Source organism: Cucumis melo, chromosome 4 (genome assembly GCF_025177605.1).
Source record: "Cucumis melo cultivar AY chromosome 4, USDA_Cmelo_AY_1.0, whole genome shotgun sequence".
In the NCBI taxonomy this organism is placed as follows: domain Eukaryota; kingdom Viridiplantae; phylum Streptophyta; class Magnoliopsida; order Cucurbitales; family Cucurbitaceae; genus Cucumis; species Cucumis melo.
The window spans coordinates 26,161,217-26,180,277 of NC_066860.1; the positions used below are offsets into that span (position 1 = coordinate 26,161,217).

Sequence of the window (19,061 nt, forward strand, 5' to 3'; positions counted from 1 at the left end):
GTTGTTGAAATAAGGTTCTAACTCACTCAGTTGGCATCTAAAGCAGTGGAAGAGCAAACTTTTTCTATTTTTGCTTGTTTGTAACCCAGAGTGGGGTTGAGTCTTTTGTTTCTTTTGATGTAATACTCTAATCTAGGGTTTATCGTTTCGTCTCCAAAAAAATTGACATTCTTTCTCAACAAAATACATATGCACTTGCATACATATTGTCACAAAGGGTTTATCATAGATAACTATATTTTCAATCAAATTTTAAGAGATGGTATATTAATTATAATATTTCACTCATTATATTCAACCACATTCATTACTTATTTGCATATTTATTTGTTATGGGGTCTGCTATGTTTTAACTTCTTTAATTACTTATTTGCTCACGTTAGCATTTTTATTTTTAATTTGTAATAGTTAACATGTTTATTTTTCAATAGTTCTATCGATGCATACCACACACTAATAGAATTAAAAAAGACATGATATTTTTTGTTTTATTTCTTTTATTTCCCTATTTTTGGTGATTTATTTGCTTTTTCATTTGGCCTATCACCAACATACCAAATAAATATATAGGTTAAAAATAGTGAAAATGGCCTATCAATTATGGTAATTAAATTACTTAATAGTCATTTATCACTTTTATATGTATACTATTTTTTATGCTTATCAACAATATATCATATATGTATCATTATTATTGCCTATATTGGTAAATGTAAAAATTCCCATCCACTATGAAAAAAATGGAAGTGTGTTACATTATTGGTGGATTAAAATGACCTTTTCTTTTGAAGATTAGAAAAGAAAACCTTTCAGTTTCAGACATATAAAAATGTTCATTAATAATAATACACTAACTAAAAACAAGCTTTTTAGCTACTTCAGAAGAAGGAAGGAAAAAAAAAAAAAAAAAAAAAAAAAGGTCTTTTTAGCCTTATGAATCCAATATAAAAAATAGTCCTTTATGTTTAAGAAAAACATAATTGAATTTTAGAGTTTGATTTAGATATAGGTTCATTTAGACATGGCCTAATTCAGGTTGAAATTTTTAAGTTGAAATGTAATCCATATCTACCTTTAATTTTCTTTTACTGAAAAGATGAGTTGCTAGATATTAAGTAATGATGAATTTAGAATATTCTCACTAATTCACTAAATAAAGATACGTTACGTTACGTTGTATTAGTAATATAGGAACCAAGAAAAATGCTAAATTTACAGATTTGGCCACCAACTCTTGTAATTTTTCTCTAGAATATATTAGATTAGGATCATTTAAATTTAAAACTAAATCCATAACTCCCTCTAAATTTCATCCTAAAATGTTAACTCAAAACCTTCGTAAAATACTGCAATCCCTTGAATTGATATCACTTGCTACCTTTAACATATAAATTTGAGAAATTATTTAAGAAGACAGTCCTAATGTGACCAAAAATTATGCACTTATTTACTTAATCAATCATTATTCATCATCCACTATTCTCTCCTCTTTATAAGAAAAATGTGTTGCAAACAAAATCAAGAAAATCATATATGTTGTTTATAAAATGTTCTGCTACTATACGTAGAGAGTTGCTAGACTAATTGTTTGTGTTGATGGTATTATCATTATAACAAGGAAAGAGTAAATAAGAAAAAATGTTTGCTGGATGAATTTGAAGTTTTAAGAAAGTTGGAAAAATAAAATATAATTTCTCTTTAAAATCGAAGTCGCCTATTCTAAACCGAACATATTCTCATCACAACAAAAATAATGTGAATGATATACTTTTTATATATACATATATGAAGAAACTTCAAAAGAATATATTCCACACAAGAAATAAGAAGAATTTGTAGGGGACGATGGTGGATATCACTTCATCACACCTCTCTAATGAGGGAGAAGAAAAAAAAAAAAAAGTTGTTGTAAGACAACTCTTTTTCAATGGCCCAAGTGAAAAGTCTAGATCTTCAAATTTTACATTTATTGACCTTTTATTTGTATTATCACATTGTCAGATTATCGTAATAAATTACCCTACAAACTACACATTGTCGATACTATGCTCTCCATCTCTTTCTTTTCTCTTTTTTTACCCAACTTCAAAAATGAGTTAACCCCCAAACAGGGCAGAAAAATTAGTTTAGAGTAACCAAATGCTGCAAGTGAAATTGTAAAAAGAAAAATAGTTTTTAAAAATATCTTCTTTTTTTTTTTTTTTTTTTTTTTTTTGAAATTTGGCTAACAATCCAAGAAATGAAATAATCACAATTTTCAAAAACTAAATGATTACAAAAACATCTTTTAAACCTAATTTTAATCATACATTTTTAAATTTTGCTTTATTTAGATCCCTAAACTTTATTTGTTTCATTTTGGTCCATGAATGTTTGAAAATATCCACTTCCATCCATAACATAAATCTAAACCACTATAGTTTCTTTTATTTCTGAGGACATTCATCAAACAAACTAAAAATTTGTGAACTAAAAATCATCCTTTCCAAAGTTCAAGAATCAAAATAAAAGGATCTGAAAAATTCAAAGACCATGGTGGAATTCAAACATAAACTTTTAAGCAAAACTCACCTAACATTAAAAGAGTGCTTGTGTTAAATTTCTTTTTTTAAAAAAATGTCCATTTTTCCAAAAAAAGAAAAAAAGGCTAATTCCTAACAGAGCAACAATTTTTTATTGATTCTGCATTTTAAAGCAATGGCCTAATTTTAAATGATACCGGACAAACAAATTATGTTAAAATGAGGGTCAAATAAGGCAAAGATATTTTAATGACAATACGCAAGACTTAAATTTTTAATTCAATTCAAAGGTCAAAGAGAGTAAGGTAGGGTATGACCGGTAGCTCCGATCAATAATTGTACCCACAACTATAATGAACATTGTGATTGAAGGTTTAATATAAATTCATTATCACAAAAAAAAAAAAAAAAAAAAAAAAAAAGAACAACAAATTAATGCAAGAAAGCAATGTTAATAACATTCTGCTACATCTTATAAGTTATATGTATGAATCAAAATGGATGAATGAACTTTTTATCTATAGTAATCATCGATTTTTTTTTTTTTTTATAAATACAAATCCCACCAAAGAGAAGAACCAATACATGAGAAGGTTTTGTACCTTGAAGTCCCTACGTGTGTATCATAGAAATTTTAATTTGCCGTTAGCCAAAGAAGCTTTAGCATGCTCCAGACGGCACAACTCTCTTTGAGTTCCAGTCAAACCCGAACAAGACGATGCCGTAGCCCCCAAAGTGATAGCAAAGTAAAGATAGATTGTGCAAAGGAAAGTTAAGAGTGCTAGAGCGGTTAAGAGGAAGCGATGCCGCTTGAAGAGAGTAGACCAACTGCCCAATTCATTTGCAGGAAACTGCTTTCTGAATGATGGGGATCTCCTATGGGGAGAAGCTAGAATGCTGTCAAGAACCATATTCAAGAGCACTAATCTTCCTATGAGCTCTGAAATTTAGCACCAAACACAAAATCTTCTACAAAAACAAGAGGGACCCAAGATTAGACAGATAACAACAAGCAGGCCCCTTTTCTTCAGCAAGTGTGTTTCAGTAAATTCAGATTTCATTCAAACATATAAGAATCTAAAGTGGTATTATTACAATGTAATCTGCTGCAGGTAAGCAAAGCATTTTGAAATGGATGAAACAATAAGATCATAAAAAACTACACCATAGAATAAGTTCTAGAGGATTAAAACTTGTAGATTTGTTGAATTCAAGGAAAGATAAAATACAAAACTTGAATCACATATTAAAACTACTAGATATATGAAGCGGGAGGCTCGACAGAGAATAAATCCTCGTGATTTTATAGATGGCATGAATATATGTCGCAATAGTCAGAGGCAATAAAGAACTTTTAACTTGATATTCGAAAGTTCGCCTTATATTTTTCAAGTCAACATTGAAGTTATAACAGCAAAATCATCAAAGATCGGTAATCCATGAGCAAAAAGCAGGAACTAATCAATATAAATGAACCTAAACTCAGAATGGCACCATTAAACCATAGAGATCCAACTATACCTAATATAATTCATGTAACCTCAAAACAAACAATCAAAAAGGGAATTATCAGGCATCAGCTCAACGTAACTCCAAATCCATAAACATCGCTCTATAGCCAACATTCAATAAGAAAATTAAACACAGAACACATCCACAACATCAAAAACAAATTGATAAAACGCAAGCCAAATAGCAACAGGAGAAATAAACAATAGGCATCAAAACGAGGCTAAAAACAGAAGGAAAAACAAAAAGAAAGTCCGATCTAATGGATATGAACATTGATTATTGCAACAATGAGGTAGAAGTAATAAGAAAATCAACATCCATGAGAAGAGAAGAGGAAAAACGGCAGGAAAAAAAGAAAGAAAAGAGGGAAAAAGAAGTGCAGATCTGAAAGAGAAGAAGAAAATTACATGCAAAGAGAAATGAACGAAAGAGAGAGTAAATCTTACAGGTGATGGAAAGGGTAGGGTAATGGAGATTGGGAATTGTGTTTGCCCTGTTTTTGCTCTTGTTTCGAAAATGGAAGAGCGCACCACTAATACTAATAATAATGGGGGAATTTTCAATTCCGCGAGTCACGGTTTTAGAAAGGATATGAAAAACCACGGGATTGGCTGCTCTCTCCACGCTCTTTCGCGTTTTCTCACTCCTAATCTTTCTTCTCTCTTTTCTTTTCTTTTTTCTTTTTTCTTTTTTCTTTTTTCTTTTTTCTTTTTTCTTTTTTCTTTTTTCTTTTTTCTTTTTTTTTCCCATTTAAATATTATTTCATTTTCATTTACTTTTTTATTTATTCATTTTCAGTTTGAGTTTTTGAAAATATATTTTGTTTGCTTCCCGAGTTTTTTAACTCAACATTTTGATTTGAGATACACAATATTTAATAGGTCAGAGAGTGTTTGCACTTTTTTTTTTCATTCCTAAGTGTTTAAGTCACCTTACACACATATCGACTGAGTTTTTAACTCTTAATCAAGGTCATACTCTCATATTTACCTAAAGGTAAGTGGACACTATGAAATGGAATGTGCATGCTTCACGAAGGATTGATATAAACAAACAAAACACACTACATAGTGTTATTGTTTACGTCTTTATTTTATCTTTTATTTGTAATGTTTCCAAACAATATTAAGCAAAATTCATAAGTGGAGTGTGTTAATAAAGAACCAAGGAGGATGTTGGAGATCTAAACAAGCCTTTTCAATTTAAGAAAGCATACATCTTTAATCATCTCAAAGTAGCTTACGTCTTTACAAAAAAAAAGAACTCAACAAAAAGCATGAACCTTAACTAAAAAACCGACAAGTGTGGAAAAGATTAATACCGATTTCTTATATTTTCTTTTAAACAGACAACTAATATTCAAACATCCAACTTACAACTAAACCATGTTTTAATTTAAACCATAAATTTAGTTTCAAAACATTCCAGCTTGTGTCAAGTTTGAATGGAATACAAAAAAGTTTTCAATAGTAAGTTTAAATTTATAAAGGTCTTGTAATTTAAGATAGTAGTAGATCAACTTTTAGTTATTTAATTTTAACAAATTCATCTTTGAGCTCTACCAAATTAATACTTGCACCATTATATATAAGGTTATATCTGAAATCATATCACATATTCTTGTTCTTACAATAGAAGTCTTGAATATTTTTTCAAAAGGTTGAAGAGATTTTCTTAGGACAACAAATGTGAGTGAAGAGGTTTAAAACCTTGACTTCAAGGAAAGAAACACAAAGTCAATTATCAAGGACTATGTTCGATTTGGTCACTTGACCAATAAGTCATTAATGAAATTAACAACAAATATGGTATACAAACCAAATATACACAAGGTTGGTATATAATATCATTTTTTAATACATGGAGAAAGGAAGCATGGCAGTTATAAAACCAAACTTATAAGACCAACCTCTCCACGCACTCCTTGTTTGACCAAAAAGAAGAAAATAAATCTAGTTTGCTATTGTTTAAAACAAGTCGTTACTGTTTAGACAAATAGTTAATCTGTTTGGGGTTGGTTTCTTTCAAAATCTATTAGCTAGCAGTTAAGAGTTTTTTGAAGCATACTGCTCTAATAACAAAAGCTATGAACAAAAGAATTTAGGAAATTTTGATTCACCAGTCTTTCCATTCAAGTCTAAATTTACACAACAGAGTGAAAAGTTGAAATCTTCACCCACCAGATATAACATGTAATATTCCAATAACCATGAAAAATAGATGTCAAAATCTGTTGATATTTTTTAATAATTATATTTACAGAATAAAAAGAAACGTTTCCAAATCTCAAGATCTATCTGCAATGCTCTAACCAGTTAGCAACAAATGAGGCTTTAAATAAAACATCAAATTTAAATTCTCTAAATCGGGAAGACCATACTTGAAGAATTAATTTTCCTATTTATTAGTAGCGTACGTAAAATGCAATGCAAAGAGGACTCAGAAAGTGAAGAATGCTCAAAAGGGTACCAATTCACCTCAGCACCAAAAATAATGAATCCAGAGTGGTTAACATTAATTGTTCGTTCGTTAATCATCAAAATCTCCAGAATTCTCCAGTAAGTAGTTAGCTGCTAGTTCCTCATTGCGATCACATGCCAAAAATGCCTCGATAACCAATGCTCTATCAAATCCCATTGCCTCGAGCTAGATAAGTAAACGAGCAGTAAAGGAAGTTAACCACATAGGTCCAGTTTGAAGATGGAAAACAAAAAGGCACTCAAGGAATATAAAGGAGTTCGTACCCGTTCAATAGCTGCCTGTTCGGCTGGAGTGACATTAATGGCATGAGGCATATCCGGCTCTGCCTGTTCAAACATTTCTCTGAAAAATAAACATAGTTTATAGTTCTATAGATAGATGCTGTTATGTCAGAAGTTCATCCAATAAAAATAATAATCAATGTGAGAGTCCTCTCCGGTAAATCAGACCCACAAATAGTTCTTGTTCTATAGATGAAACATTGTTTTGCTTTTTCTAATTCAAGAGGTAGTGCTAGGAGATTCAAACCTTTGGCCACGACCAACTTTTGGTCAAGATTATATAACCTTAATATGCTTAGGTTGACTTGATCTACAAATGACCATTATCAACTAGATAAAAAGGTGGTTCAATCTGTAGTCTTTTAAGCAAAAGAATAAATAAATCACATAAATCATCCAGATAGGCACATTCCGTGCAACAATATTGAATTTTGTGCTTTTGGTGTTGACTAATTCCGTGCTGGTGCAATGCCAAGTTGGCGGAAATGGAAGTTGTAGTTTGACTACAAGATTAAACATTAATAAGAGCAATAAGAAAGAACTATGTTTCCATTATTACACATGACCTGATTACCTATTATAATCCCACGCAGTAACCTACAACAGAATCACTGAGCATTTGATGATGGGAAAACTAGAAGGGTTATCTATGCAGCAGTCATCTTATATGTGTGTGATCAGTGTTTTAAAAAGCCCTCTCAGGCGTGCACTTAGGTGCAACCAGGCAAAAGGTGTAGGTCTAGCACCTCACCTTGGAAAGGCAAGGCTCACAAAGTAAGGTACGGTGAGCCTTTTGTGAAACCCCATGGCTGGGCCTTGGGGCTTATTCATTCCTTAAAAAAATAGCAATAATTAAGGATTTTCCTTCTTAAGAATCAAGTTTACTAACCAAGCCTAAATGCAAAATAGTTTGGGGTCATTTTTTTTTCCATATTTCCACATCAACTATATTTTCTCTTTTTAATGTAATATTTTTCATATGAAGCATGCGCCTTGCACCTAGGCTCCAGAGGGCCATTGTGCTTTAGGCACTCAAAAACACTGTGCATGATCAATCACAACTAACGAACCGAAGAACTAGGAGGTTTCAAATTAACAAGAGAACAAGATTTAAGATTGACCAGATGACAGTAGTGTAAGACTCACCCCTCGAAATTGTCAACAGGTTCATTAATTAGCTGAAGGAACTCTGCGTGATGATCCTGAATGAGTCTCAAAAGCTGGGGATTCTGCTTTCCAAGTTCTTGAAGCATGGGCTGCCATCAGAAGCAAAATATTAAACTCTTGGCTAGACCATAAGTATATCAACTAAGTATTGTAAAGCAGAAGGATGTGTGAACCCGTAAGATTTGAGGGTTTGTATGCACCATCGTCCGCAGGGCTTGGAACTAGAATGTGAACAATGATACAACCATTAGGTGAGAAAGGACTTCAGAGTGCAAAAGGATTTTTAAACTCAATGCGCTAAGAACGTTTTAGTACAGAAAGCTAAAAAGCTTATCAATCAGAAAGCCCCATAAATGATGATGCTGTACTAGTTACCTGTGGATTGTTTCTAAGGAATTCAAGAGATCCAAGGTTGCTACCGCCACCGCCGCCGCCAGCAGAAAGTGCCTCCTACATGATCGCAACCCAATAAAAAATAACTGAATGTGGGCAAACAAACAAACGATTTTTTCACATCAAAACTTACCTGAGGAAACATATTCAAGGGGGCTGTGTTGGGTGCTCCAGAAACAGGTGCAGGAACAGATGCATCAGTTTCAGTGGCTTGACCAGAACCAAAACGACCCACTGGCACTGCAACTTCTGCAGATTCCGGAATACCCTGAACCAAAAAAAAAAACACCATTAGTGACTGGAAACATCCAGACAAGACAACTCACACAGTAGAACTGAGGCATACAGAGTACAAGTAATCCACTGCTCGCTCTGGATTGTTATAAGCAGCTCTCAATGCACGAACAACTGTTTCTCTGTCCCAGGTGCCACCACCCATATCCATTAGTTGTTGAACGGTCTGTTCCAGGTTATTACCAGCAACCAAATTTGAAGCAGCTTGACCATAGGTATCGGTTTGTACACTGCAAATGATTCCCCCAAAAAAATGACTAACTTTCTCTAAAGGAAAACAGGAGGAAACATATTGCTCAAAGCTTTCTGATATCAGCTGTTCGTCCCTTAATAATCAAAAACTCCTACGAAGTGCATCCGGTCTGTAGCTTATATCAGATTTGACATATGTTATATTGTAGCATTGATTTAGTATTAGGAGATAGAATGTGATTCACTAACCAATTCAAGCCTCTTGAAGTTAAAAAATATGCATATGAAATAGAAGCCATACTTATCTGTCACCCTGTCTGAAGTAGACGTAGTGTTCTTCAGGGCACTGAAAAACAAGAACAAAAGATGCATATGAATTCTAATTACTCAACTGATCAAAGAAAAATGCATACTGAAGATCATTTTTGAAGAACTAACGATGATGGTGCTTGAGTGGGAGCTTGAGGTGCAGACGTCGGCGATGGTGTAACCTGGGCAGCAGGAGTTGAACTTAAAACTGGTTGAGCTACAGGGGGGTTTTGAGCAGGCTGCAATGAACGGGAACCAGAGCCGGTTAACATTAATTAATCATAAACAATTTGCAACAAGAAAAGGTGAACATTACCTGAGTTGACGACTGCCCTGCTGAGGCTGATGTTTTGCTCTGCAGAAGAAGCAAATGTATAAAATTGAGCATAACCATATTTGATATTGCAGCCATTCATTAAAATCCAAAAAAAAAAAACATGTCTTTAGTGCTTTTTCGGTTAAGTAAATTATAAGACCAAGGACACCTTGCTGAGCATGACAACAAGAAAACCTTCTTCAGATACTTTGTTTTCTGCCAGTGTACTCTCATCTTTCAGAACTTTGCCATTATGTATCAATAATTGTTGACCACAAGGATAATTATCCTTTCCTTGTACATCTTCGATATTTTTCTTGACAGCCATCACCTACACCATAAATTTTAAAATTAGAAATTTCAAAAAAAAAATGAAAAAAAGAAATAACAGAACTATGATTTGGTTGGTTGCTCAAAATTTCGAAGGATTTCAAATCATAACATATTCTAAAGGAATTATGATGTTTTTCATCGTATAAAAGAGAATGATTTATCTTGCTTTTACGTTAAAAAATTCTAACAGAAATGGAATGGATTTTGAATAATTCATAGAATTTGGAGGTAAATTACTTATTTAACCTTGACATATTTTAATTTTCTTTTAATAAATCAAGACAAAGCCCATAATGGTACAATTTTCATTCAATTAATCTTTTTTTCCCAGCTACTATCCAATCAAAGTTTTAATTACAATCATTTCAAAACTTCCTCGTTCCAAACAAAATAAAGAGCTTAAAATCATCCCTCGGGTTTCAAATAAAAGGATTAAAATCATTTTTGAACTTTCTAGGTCTACAAAAACTGGGTTAACGCCACAACAAGAAATGTGCACTACACGATATCTTAAACTCCTCCAGCCTGTGTTCAAACAATGCGAATCCACCAGATCACGAACAATTCAAATAATCTATATTTAAAAAAGAATCGTGATCGTCGTTCAGAAATGAAAGCAGCTTCCAGATTAAGTAACAAGAGAACCCCTAATTTCAAAATCTTTCCAATTCCACAAAATTCCTCCAGTACTTTCACACTGTTCCAATGATATAAAAGAAAAACAATTAAACTAAGCTCAATATTGCCAGCTGGGTCAATGCTTGCATACTCGGTTACATTAATAAATTGAAAAAGGAAAAAAAAGATATCATCAAGAAGAAGGTTGGGGAAAAAACGATAAATAGAAATGTGAAAACTTACGGTGTCGGTGAGCTGAACCCTAATTTCGAAGTGGCTTCCTTTGAGAGTCTTCACAGTGAGCTTCATTTCGACGAATAACTAGAGAAGGAGAAGGACAAAAACGACAGCGTTTCAGGAGGAAAGAACCTGAAACGCAGTGGAAAGAGATCGAAGAGAACCCTAGATTTGGTAGGAAGAAGACCGCGACCGGTGAGTTGGGCACTTGGCTTTTGCTATTTCACACTAAGAATCTCAAATTTTGGTACTCACGAGCACTGCACGTGACTTAAATGTATTGGGGTAGTTTTCACTTTCAGTTTTTCTTTTTTAATATTCTTTTACATAAATTTGAAATGTTTTTCTTTTTCCTACCATCAGTTCTTTTTCTCTAAATCGAAGGACATAAATTGTTACAATAACACACCATTTGTATAGATATATCACCATATTAAACGACATACAGACCCCACAACCAAAGACGAAGACATCGAGCAAAATATACAAAAGGGCACAGCAGAAGAACGAGGGAACAACTCCAAACTTAAACAAATGCAAAGAAAATAACCTACAACTGAGCAAGAAAGAAGAAGACATGCAGCACATTCCAAGCACCAAACGCCTCCCACTCCATGGACATTATGATATTGTTTTTGTTATCATCAATATTCTAAATTAAAGTTAAATATTATATGATGTCTATACCCTTCTTAATTAGATTACAAATTCATCTATTACTTTTTTTTGTCTCTTATTTATGTTTAGTTTTGTAACTATTATTCTCACGACCCTAATAAAGGTTGTAGATATCATTTTTATACACATCACAGTTGAGTTCAATTGTCTACTTCCTCTCTTCTATATTCTTGTTGTTCCGTTGTTCTTTATTTTATAACACGTTATCATCACGAGTCTCTACTACTTTGAAGACTTTATAGAAATTGATTTTCATTCTTGTTAAAGACTTGTTAGAATTTTCTCAATAATTTTTTAGGTATTTAGAATTTCGTTCAAATATGGTGAGTATTTTGATTGTATGTGTATGTATTTGGTGTATTCATCACTGATATTCTCATCACCATCATTCATCTTTCTTAAATTTAAACATAAAGTTGAAAGAAGTTGAATTTAAGCATTTGATAACCAAGTATGCAATATATGTGAATTAATTGTGAAATTGTTTAATAAGGTACCTTTGTTATTAGTTTTACAATTTAATTTGATCAAATCGGAAAACTTTACTCATATTTTTATATGTTCGACAAAAGTTGCATGCATTTTATCCTCTTACTTTGGTAGAATTACTAAATAGAAAAATTTGTAATTTTATAGAGTTAATGAAAACCAATCTTTTATTTGGTTTCAAGTTATGTATGACATTTCATGGTAAAACTTTTTTATGTTAAATTTTGGGTTTAGGAGATATGTATATCATGACATATGTGTTGGATATTTTGAGTGCATGAAATATGTATATCATGACATATGTGTTGGATAAGTATATATTCAAACTTAAATTCTATTTGAAGTATATTTGTGTGGTTACTATTTTAGGCCATAAACAATTTTTGTATTTGTTAAGAATACTCTTTTTTAAGGTTGCTATGTAAGTTTGAGTAAATAATAATTAAAAAAAATTAAGAAATTTAATTTCTAAAGAATGTAATTCAAAGTATTCTCTTAGAACCATTAATTTATGTATATGGTATATGTTTAAAATTGTTGCATACAAAATGTCATGCATTTAGATTAAGAACTATCATAAATAAACTAGTGCGTTGCATTTTTAAATTTAATCTTATATTTGAAATATTTAATTGAAATGTTTTTCTAATTAATTTATATAAAAGTTTAAATTTCCAAATATGATAATAGATTATTAATATTGTCTTTAATTTTGTTTGTTTGTCATGTTTGTTGAAACTTATTTGATTGTTAAATATTTAAATTATTTTCATGTGAATTTTGTAAGTCTTAAAATTTTATATATAGTAATTATATATATTTAATTAAATTCTCTTATAACAAAGTTTATGAAAGTTATGTATATAGTTAATTATTTGTTAAACCCAATTTTGATTTAATGCACCTGAAGTTGCATAAATCAATTAGTCTTCATTGTTTTTGTTGTGCATTCGTAGTTGCACACGTCAAAGCATCTTTGCTCTTGCAATAACAATTTGAGAGAGAAAGTTTGAAAAATATTAACGATATGTTTCTATAAAAAAAAAAAATGGTAAATTTTGGTCAAATAATTTAATAGCATTCCCTAAAGTGAATATTACAACATTTAGTAAGGTCGAAATTATGTTAATAGAGAAAAATGATTTATTTGATTAAAACCATATGAGAATTTTATTTTCCAAATATGTTTGGAAAAGACACAATAATCTTGTACTTGTTGTACATTAAAAGTTAAAATCCTTTGAAAAGTTAAAATCCTTGACGCTGAAAGAAGAGCGATATATGCAAACTTTTATAAATTATTTGTATTTCGAAGAACTCATAGTTTTTATTTTAACCTTATAGATATGATATAATTATTTGGATATCACATATTACTTACAATCTCTTAAAGAGATGATTATTCTTTTTGCTCATTTATATATGAATGAAATATTTGGACTTCCTTTTAATCTCTTGGAGAGAATAAGAATAATCGATATTTATGTATTGTTGCATATAGTACATCTATGCATATTATACTTAAAACTAAACAATATATCTTCAAGATTTGATAGTCTTGATTGATAGTCTTGAAAATTTTGATATATTTTTCTATATTTGTAAATCTATCAAAGAGAAGTTTAGTAAATTGAAAAGGTATAGGTTGTAATCGAGATCATATCTAGAGAGATTATAAAAATAATATATGATATGCATATTGTTGGGTTTTATGTCATAAAACTCGTAGATAATAAATATAATCAATTGATCGTTATTAATAAAGTGTTTTATTATTATAATTTCAATAAGTGTTATTGATTAAATTATTAGTTTTGTCTTAATAAACTAAATCCAATAAACTAACATCCTAAGTTTTTTGATGAGTCTTGAACAGTATGTAGAGATATACGAGGATCAATGTTTAAGACCAGCTTAAATGGTCTATGGTATATGGTTAAGGTTGGGTACCTTATCCTGTTAACCCTGTGGACACCGCTCACTTTGTATTTGATATAAACACATTGATCCAATGCGTTCATGTATGTGACATGCGAGTGAGGGTATCCAATGCAATGAGTTTGCATCAGACCGAACCACGAAATAGTAATCACTAGAAGTAACTCCGTTAACTAGTTGGGTTTCTATTTCATTAGGATGACCTAGGTAACTTAGTCTTAATCCTGAGTGTATTATGAACTCCTGTTTATAAGGGATTATCCTTTGATTTGTACGGGTAAGAGTGATCAGATTGTCGACTTAATATGCTTATCATTTTGGAAACAAGACCGAGTGTTAGGGTAAGTAGATAAGTGTTCCCTTAAATGGTGTCTCCGGAACTTAAACAAAGGACCATACTCTCTCTATGATACGATAGGGGTTTTTGTGTTATATAAATTTAATTTTGGATGTGATTTAAAATTATATTATGAGAGAATAAAATATTTGAATGAGTTCAAATATTAATTTAATATGAATTATATTCATATTAAAACTATAGGTTAAAATTTAATTTGTATGTGATACATATTAAAACTATAGGTTATGAGAGAAATTTATATTTGAATATGATTCGAATTTTGGATTAAATTAAATAAAATATATTTAATTTAGAAATTAATTAATTGGATAATTAATTAATAGTTTAGTTTAATTTGATTTAATTAAATTAATTAAATTAAAACTATAGGTTATGCGAGAGATATTTATTTAAATATGATTTAAATAAAAATATTAATTAAATATAATTTAATTAATTAATTAGTTAGTTTAATATATATTAATTTAATAATTATTAAGTTAATAGGGAACGTGGGTGGTTTTTCCCATTTATTCTCTCTAACTTCCCACTTCTTTGTGTAACAAAAAAGAAGGGAGTTCTGTAGTTTTTGAAACATCATCGCATTCTCTCTATAGATTTTTTTTTCTCTAGAAAAATTCTCTCAATCTAATTTTGGTTCCCACAAACCATCTCAATCAGAGAATAGAAAAGTTTTCCAAGTGGTGGTGCCCAAATTGGTGATTGGTAAATTCAGAGTCGTCAACGAGCGTAAGTTCTTCTTCTCCGTTTTTTCTTAAAAGCATGCTTAGCGTTAGAGTTTTGTAATTTAATTTTTCAATGTATTGGTATTTTTTAGGTTCCAATTAAATTGAGTTATGGTTTCTTTTATTTCTTCTATTGTAAAGGGTTTTTTATCCTTTCACATATATTATATATAATCTTTTGTGGGTAGATATATAGAAAATTTGTCTACTTTTACTTCTCAATTATATTACACATACATTCGTGTGTTTGATATATATGCAACAATGAACCTGAAGTTCATTGATCCAAATATAATTTTATTTGACATGAGAGTCATTTTGGGTGAATAATGAAATTAATGTATGATTGGAAATATATATTAACATCCATTGAAGAACTAGAGGATTCTTTCAAGTAATAAATTGTCAAGGGGTCTCTTGTTCTCAAGAAGTTAATTAGCTAACTCTCACTTACGAAAATTAAAATTGAAACTCTCATGCCTTTGGAAGAGACTCGTGGTTTATTAAATTCTTGTTGGCATCCTATTGATGCCCATAAATATACTTATTACTTTATTTTAAGAATGCTAGTGAGTTTGCGTTCCAAACATTTGATGATTGATTGAGATAAGTGAACAAACATCTTGTAGCTTATGTTTGAATAGAAGAACTTCTAAATCTGTACGAGATCATGTTTAAAATAATGAAACAATTAAACTCTGGATGGATGATATACTGCAATTTGCTAGTTCTCGTTAATGAGACAATTTTTCCAACATTAGAGGGAGAAATTAAGAAAATATTTGAAAAAATAAATTGAATGAAATGTATAAGTATTGTCTCATTTTGATCACTATACAGATTACTTTGAATTAGAAGTTCAAAAGATATATCATTTGTAATAAAATGATATCAAACCAAATGTAGATGCATCTACAAAACATTTATAATTGTAAGAAAGTGATCGGGTTATAGTGGTTATAAAGATACCATCTAAAAATGATATCTAAGTACAACAAATTGTCAATACTACACGTTTGAAGCGTGATAGGCAAATGTGAGTTCCAAAGAGAAAAATCCTTGAAGAAGAAATAGTCAATTAACAATATGAATATTCTATAAGAAATCTTGAATATGAGTTCTCATAATAATCTTAAAGTAAAAAAAAAAAAGATATGAAACCATACTTAAATAACTTAACAACATTTTTGCATATAATGTTGCTCACGACATTATTTATGAAAATAAGTAATATGTACTTAGACATATTGAATAATGTCGCGATTAACAACACATAAATGATTGACTTATGTGAAAAGAAACAATCAAATCAAAATAAACTTATGTTTCAAATCGTGAGAACTAGTTAGACATTTAGAGAATATTGAACATGCAAAATACAAGTAAAGTATTTGTAAGAAAAACAAATAGAAAGTGGGATAAGTTTCATAATAATTGTCGCAAATAATTGATATTGGTTATATGAGAGAGATATATTCTCTTATGATGGATACAATACCATGAGATATCCAACATATCTTATTGTGTATGAAAAGGTTAACATACACCTTATTGATGTAGTCATTATACATTTATATGAATCTATTAATAATTTTATCCTGGAATGATTGAAGGTCTAAAACCATATGATTCAATAATAATGCGAGTTATAAAATATTCCAAATGTATATTATCATCTGATTACATTTTTTATGATATAAGGGTATAAAAATAAGCCCTATCTGTCCATGTGTTTTTAAGAGAAATCACAATTTGATGATTTGAGTAGAAACTCCTAAAGAGATTTCTCAAAGACAATAACATTTTTTTAGAAAGAATTTGAAATTATACGTTTTGTCTTGACTTGCAAATAAAACACAAAGCAAATGAAATTGGACTAGTTATATCATTGAACTTTCCTAGGGTGGTTTATTCACTTGACCATGTGAGAAAAAAAATTATATCTTTTGGTATCAGAAAGATATGAAGAACTTGAGGTCTTGAATAACCATAATTTTGAGAAATAACCGCACTTATATATTTACTATTTACTTCCCGTTGTAATATATTTAGTAATTTTGTTACATAAAAAATAATATTTCTCCACAAATATTGAAGTAGAATTAAATTGTGTTATGTTTAATTTAAGAATTATTAGCTCACATGAATTTATTTTATTCTAATAAATCTAATTGTGATCTAGTTGATTATGAAGATGCAAGTTATTTATCTAACCCATGCGAGCTAGGTCTTACACGAGTTACTTAGTACACATAGAATATTTTTTATATTATGGCAGCTTATGAAGTAGATCGGAACAACTACTTTAATAATGTTGCGATATTGATGATTATACAAAACTAGCCAATAGTGTTCTTATGTGAAGACAAAACATCAAATGATGACATCAATATTCTAAAGCTAACTTGGTAGACTTATTTACAAAGGCATTACCAACTCCGACATTTGAAAAACTTAAGCACAACATTGAAATGTGACAACTCGAATAATTCAAATGATGTATTCATGAGGGGAGTAAAAATAATGCATTTTCTCCCTTGACTATGATTTTTCTCGTTGGATCTTCATAGCAATGGTTTTAATGAATCAATTATTAAAGTATATAAAATGATGTACTCTTATTTCTTCACTAGAATTTTTTTCCATTGGGTTCTTTCCTAGTAAAGTTTTAACGGGACATTTATTTTATATAATATGGACATTTAAAGTAGGATTATTATGAATATTCTAAATTAAAGTTAAATATTATTAGATGTCCATAACCTCTTTATGTTACAAATTAATCCTAATCATCTTTATAACTTTATTGTCCCAATTATTCTCACAACCTTACAAATAGAGGATGTAGAGACCATTTATAGACATCACAATTGAGTTCAATTGTCTACTTCCTCTATTCTTTACTATTGTCTTTAGTTATTACTTTTATCTTTATTTTTGAGCACTTATCATTTATATCAACTTAAAAATATATTAAGTTAGGCAGAATATTATTTACAAAAATATATAATTTATTACACATTAATTATCATGTTCATTTACCTAATGACGTCGTAAATCGTGTTGGGGTTGAATTTTATAAATAAGATGATATCAAACTTCTTTTCATTATTTTACAAATAAATTTAATGATATATAATATTTCATTTTTCGAGTGAAAGGAAGTATTGTCTTTGTCTACTCCTATGTAGGTTGTAATTTAACTTTTTTTTTTTGTCTCAAATAGGTGAAATAATTTTAGTTAGATTTGATAACATATTAACTTTTCTAAATATTATAGTTGAGTGTTTGTTTTTTCAATAATAAAACGTTTTATAAGAAAAATGGAAAACAAATAGAAATTATAATAAAGTTTACCTACGGATTGAAGTTGAGGATATAGGTGGTTGAAGACAAGTATGAAGGTGTGATTACCACCGGGGAGGCACTAAAACTAGAAATCTTGTGAAATTCAACCATTTAATTCTAATCGATGGCAGATCTTGATTTATTGTTTTTAATTTCTTAAACAAGGACTGAGGACCTGTAGTGGTTTCTCTTTCTTAATCCTATATGACCCTCTCTTTCTCTTCTAATATATAATATTTTGAAGATATTGTTAAGGATCCTATTTGCATCTCAAACCCATTAATGACCTACCCCAATTTAGTCAACTTCTTCTTCTTCAAAAGAAAAAAAAAAGGCTTAATAAACAAGGAAATTTGAATAGATAAACATGTGTAGGTCCAAGAAGTAAATTGTCTCGGGATCTTCTACGGAAGATTCAAACTCAAATATAACAAAATTTAAGGATCTATCAACAATAGAGAGTAATTTGCAAAAAAGTGTATTGGTTCTACATTTAAAAATACTACTTAATTTTTTTAGTTTTTAATTTTATTTGAAAACATATCACACATTTTATTTTTATTGTATAAAATTATTATTATGGTTGAATTAATTTTATTTGAGTACAAAATTTAAACGGGAAAAAAAATCAACAAAAATATATAACAAACGATATAAGGACAAAAATGGTATTTTAGTATGGTTAAGAAAAAGAAAAAGAAAAAGAAAAAGAGGGGGGGGGGGGGGGGGGGGAGGTGTATATTTGACCAAAAGAGTTGCAAATGGCGGGAGAGTTGCATGGAATTTGATACAAACCTTTAATTGTCCAGATTTTTAAGGAGACGATCCGATTTCTTCGCACAAATATTATTTTTCTCAAAACAAAAT

At 30.1% G+C, this 19,061-nt stretch overlaps 2 protein-coding genes across 6 annotated transcripts; both read right to left on the reverse strand.

Annotated features, from left to right (window-relative positions):
* Window positions 1-2,954: 2,954 nt before the first annotated feature.
* On the reverse strand, window positions 2,955-4,643 carry LOC103501213 (uncharacterized). 3 transcript variants are annotated; one of them, XM_051083770.1, is made up of 2 exons: window positions 4,481-4,643; window positions 2,955-3,488 (listed from the first exon to the last, which is right to left on the reverse strand). In XM_051083770.1, the coding sequence occupies exon 2, from the start codon at window positions 3,431-3,433 to the stop codon at window positions 3,146-3,148; it is 288 nt and encodes a 95-aa protein (XP_050939727.1). In that variant the 5' UTR covers window positions 3,434-3,488; window positions 4,481-4,643; the 3' UTR covers window positions 2,955-3,145. The 3 variants fall into 3 exon arrangements, with proteins under 3 accessions (XP_050939727.1, XP_050939726.1, XP_050939728.1); XM_051083769.1 differs by having other exon boundaries at window positions 2,955-3,491; window positions 4,481-4,642; XM_051083771.1 differs by lacking the exon at window positions 4,481-4,643 and adding an exon at window positions 4,442-4,457 and having other exon boundaries at window positions 2,955-3,491.
* Window positions 4,644-6,414: 1,771 nt separating this feature from the next.
* On the reverse strand, window positions 6,415-10,938 carry LOC103501214 (ubiquitin receptor RAD23b). Of its 3 annotated transcripts, XM_008464732.3 has the most exons (13): window positions 10,662-10,882; window positions 10,305-10,497; window positions 9,637-9,798; window positions 9,468-9,506; window positions 9,281-9,390; window positions 9,144-9,188; window positions 8,703-8,880; window positions 8,490-8,624; window positions 8,339-8,413; window positions 8,137-8,184; window positions 7,943-8,052; window positions 6,779-6,857; window positions 6,415-6,680 (listed from the first exon to the last, which is right to left on the reverse strand). In XM_008464732.3, exons 3-13 carry the CDS (start codon window positions 9,793-9,795, stop codon window positions 6,564-6,566), a joined length of 1,095 nt encoding a protein of 364 aa, XP_008462954.2. In that variant the 5' UTR covers window positions 9,796-9,798; window positions 10,305-10,497; window positions 10,662-10,882; the 3' UTR covers window positions 6,415-6,563. The 3 variants fall into 3 exon arrangements, with proteins under 3 accessions (XP_008462954.2, XP_008462953.2, XP_050939729.1); XM_008464731.3 differs by lacking the exon at window positions 10,305-10,497 and having other exon boundaries at window positions 10,662-10,938; XM_051083772.1 differs by lacking the exon at window positions 10,305-10,497 and having other exon boundaries at window positions 6,779-6,841; window positions 10,662-10,887.
* Window positions 10,939-19,061: the final 8,123 nt, after the last annotated feature.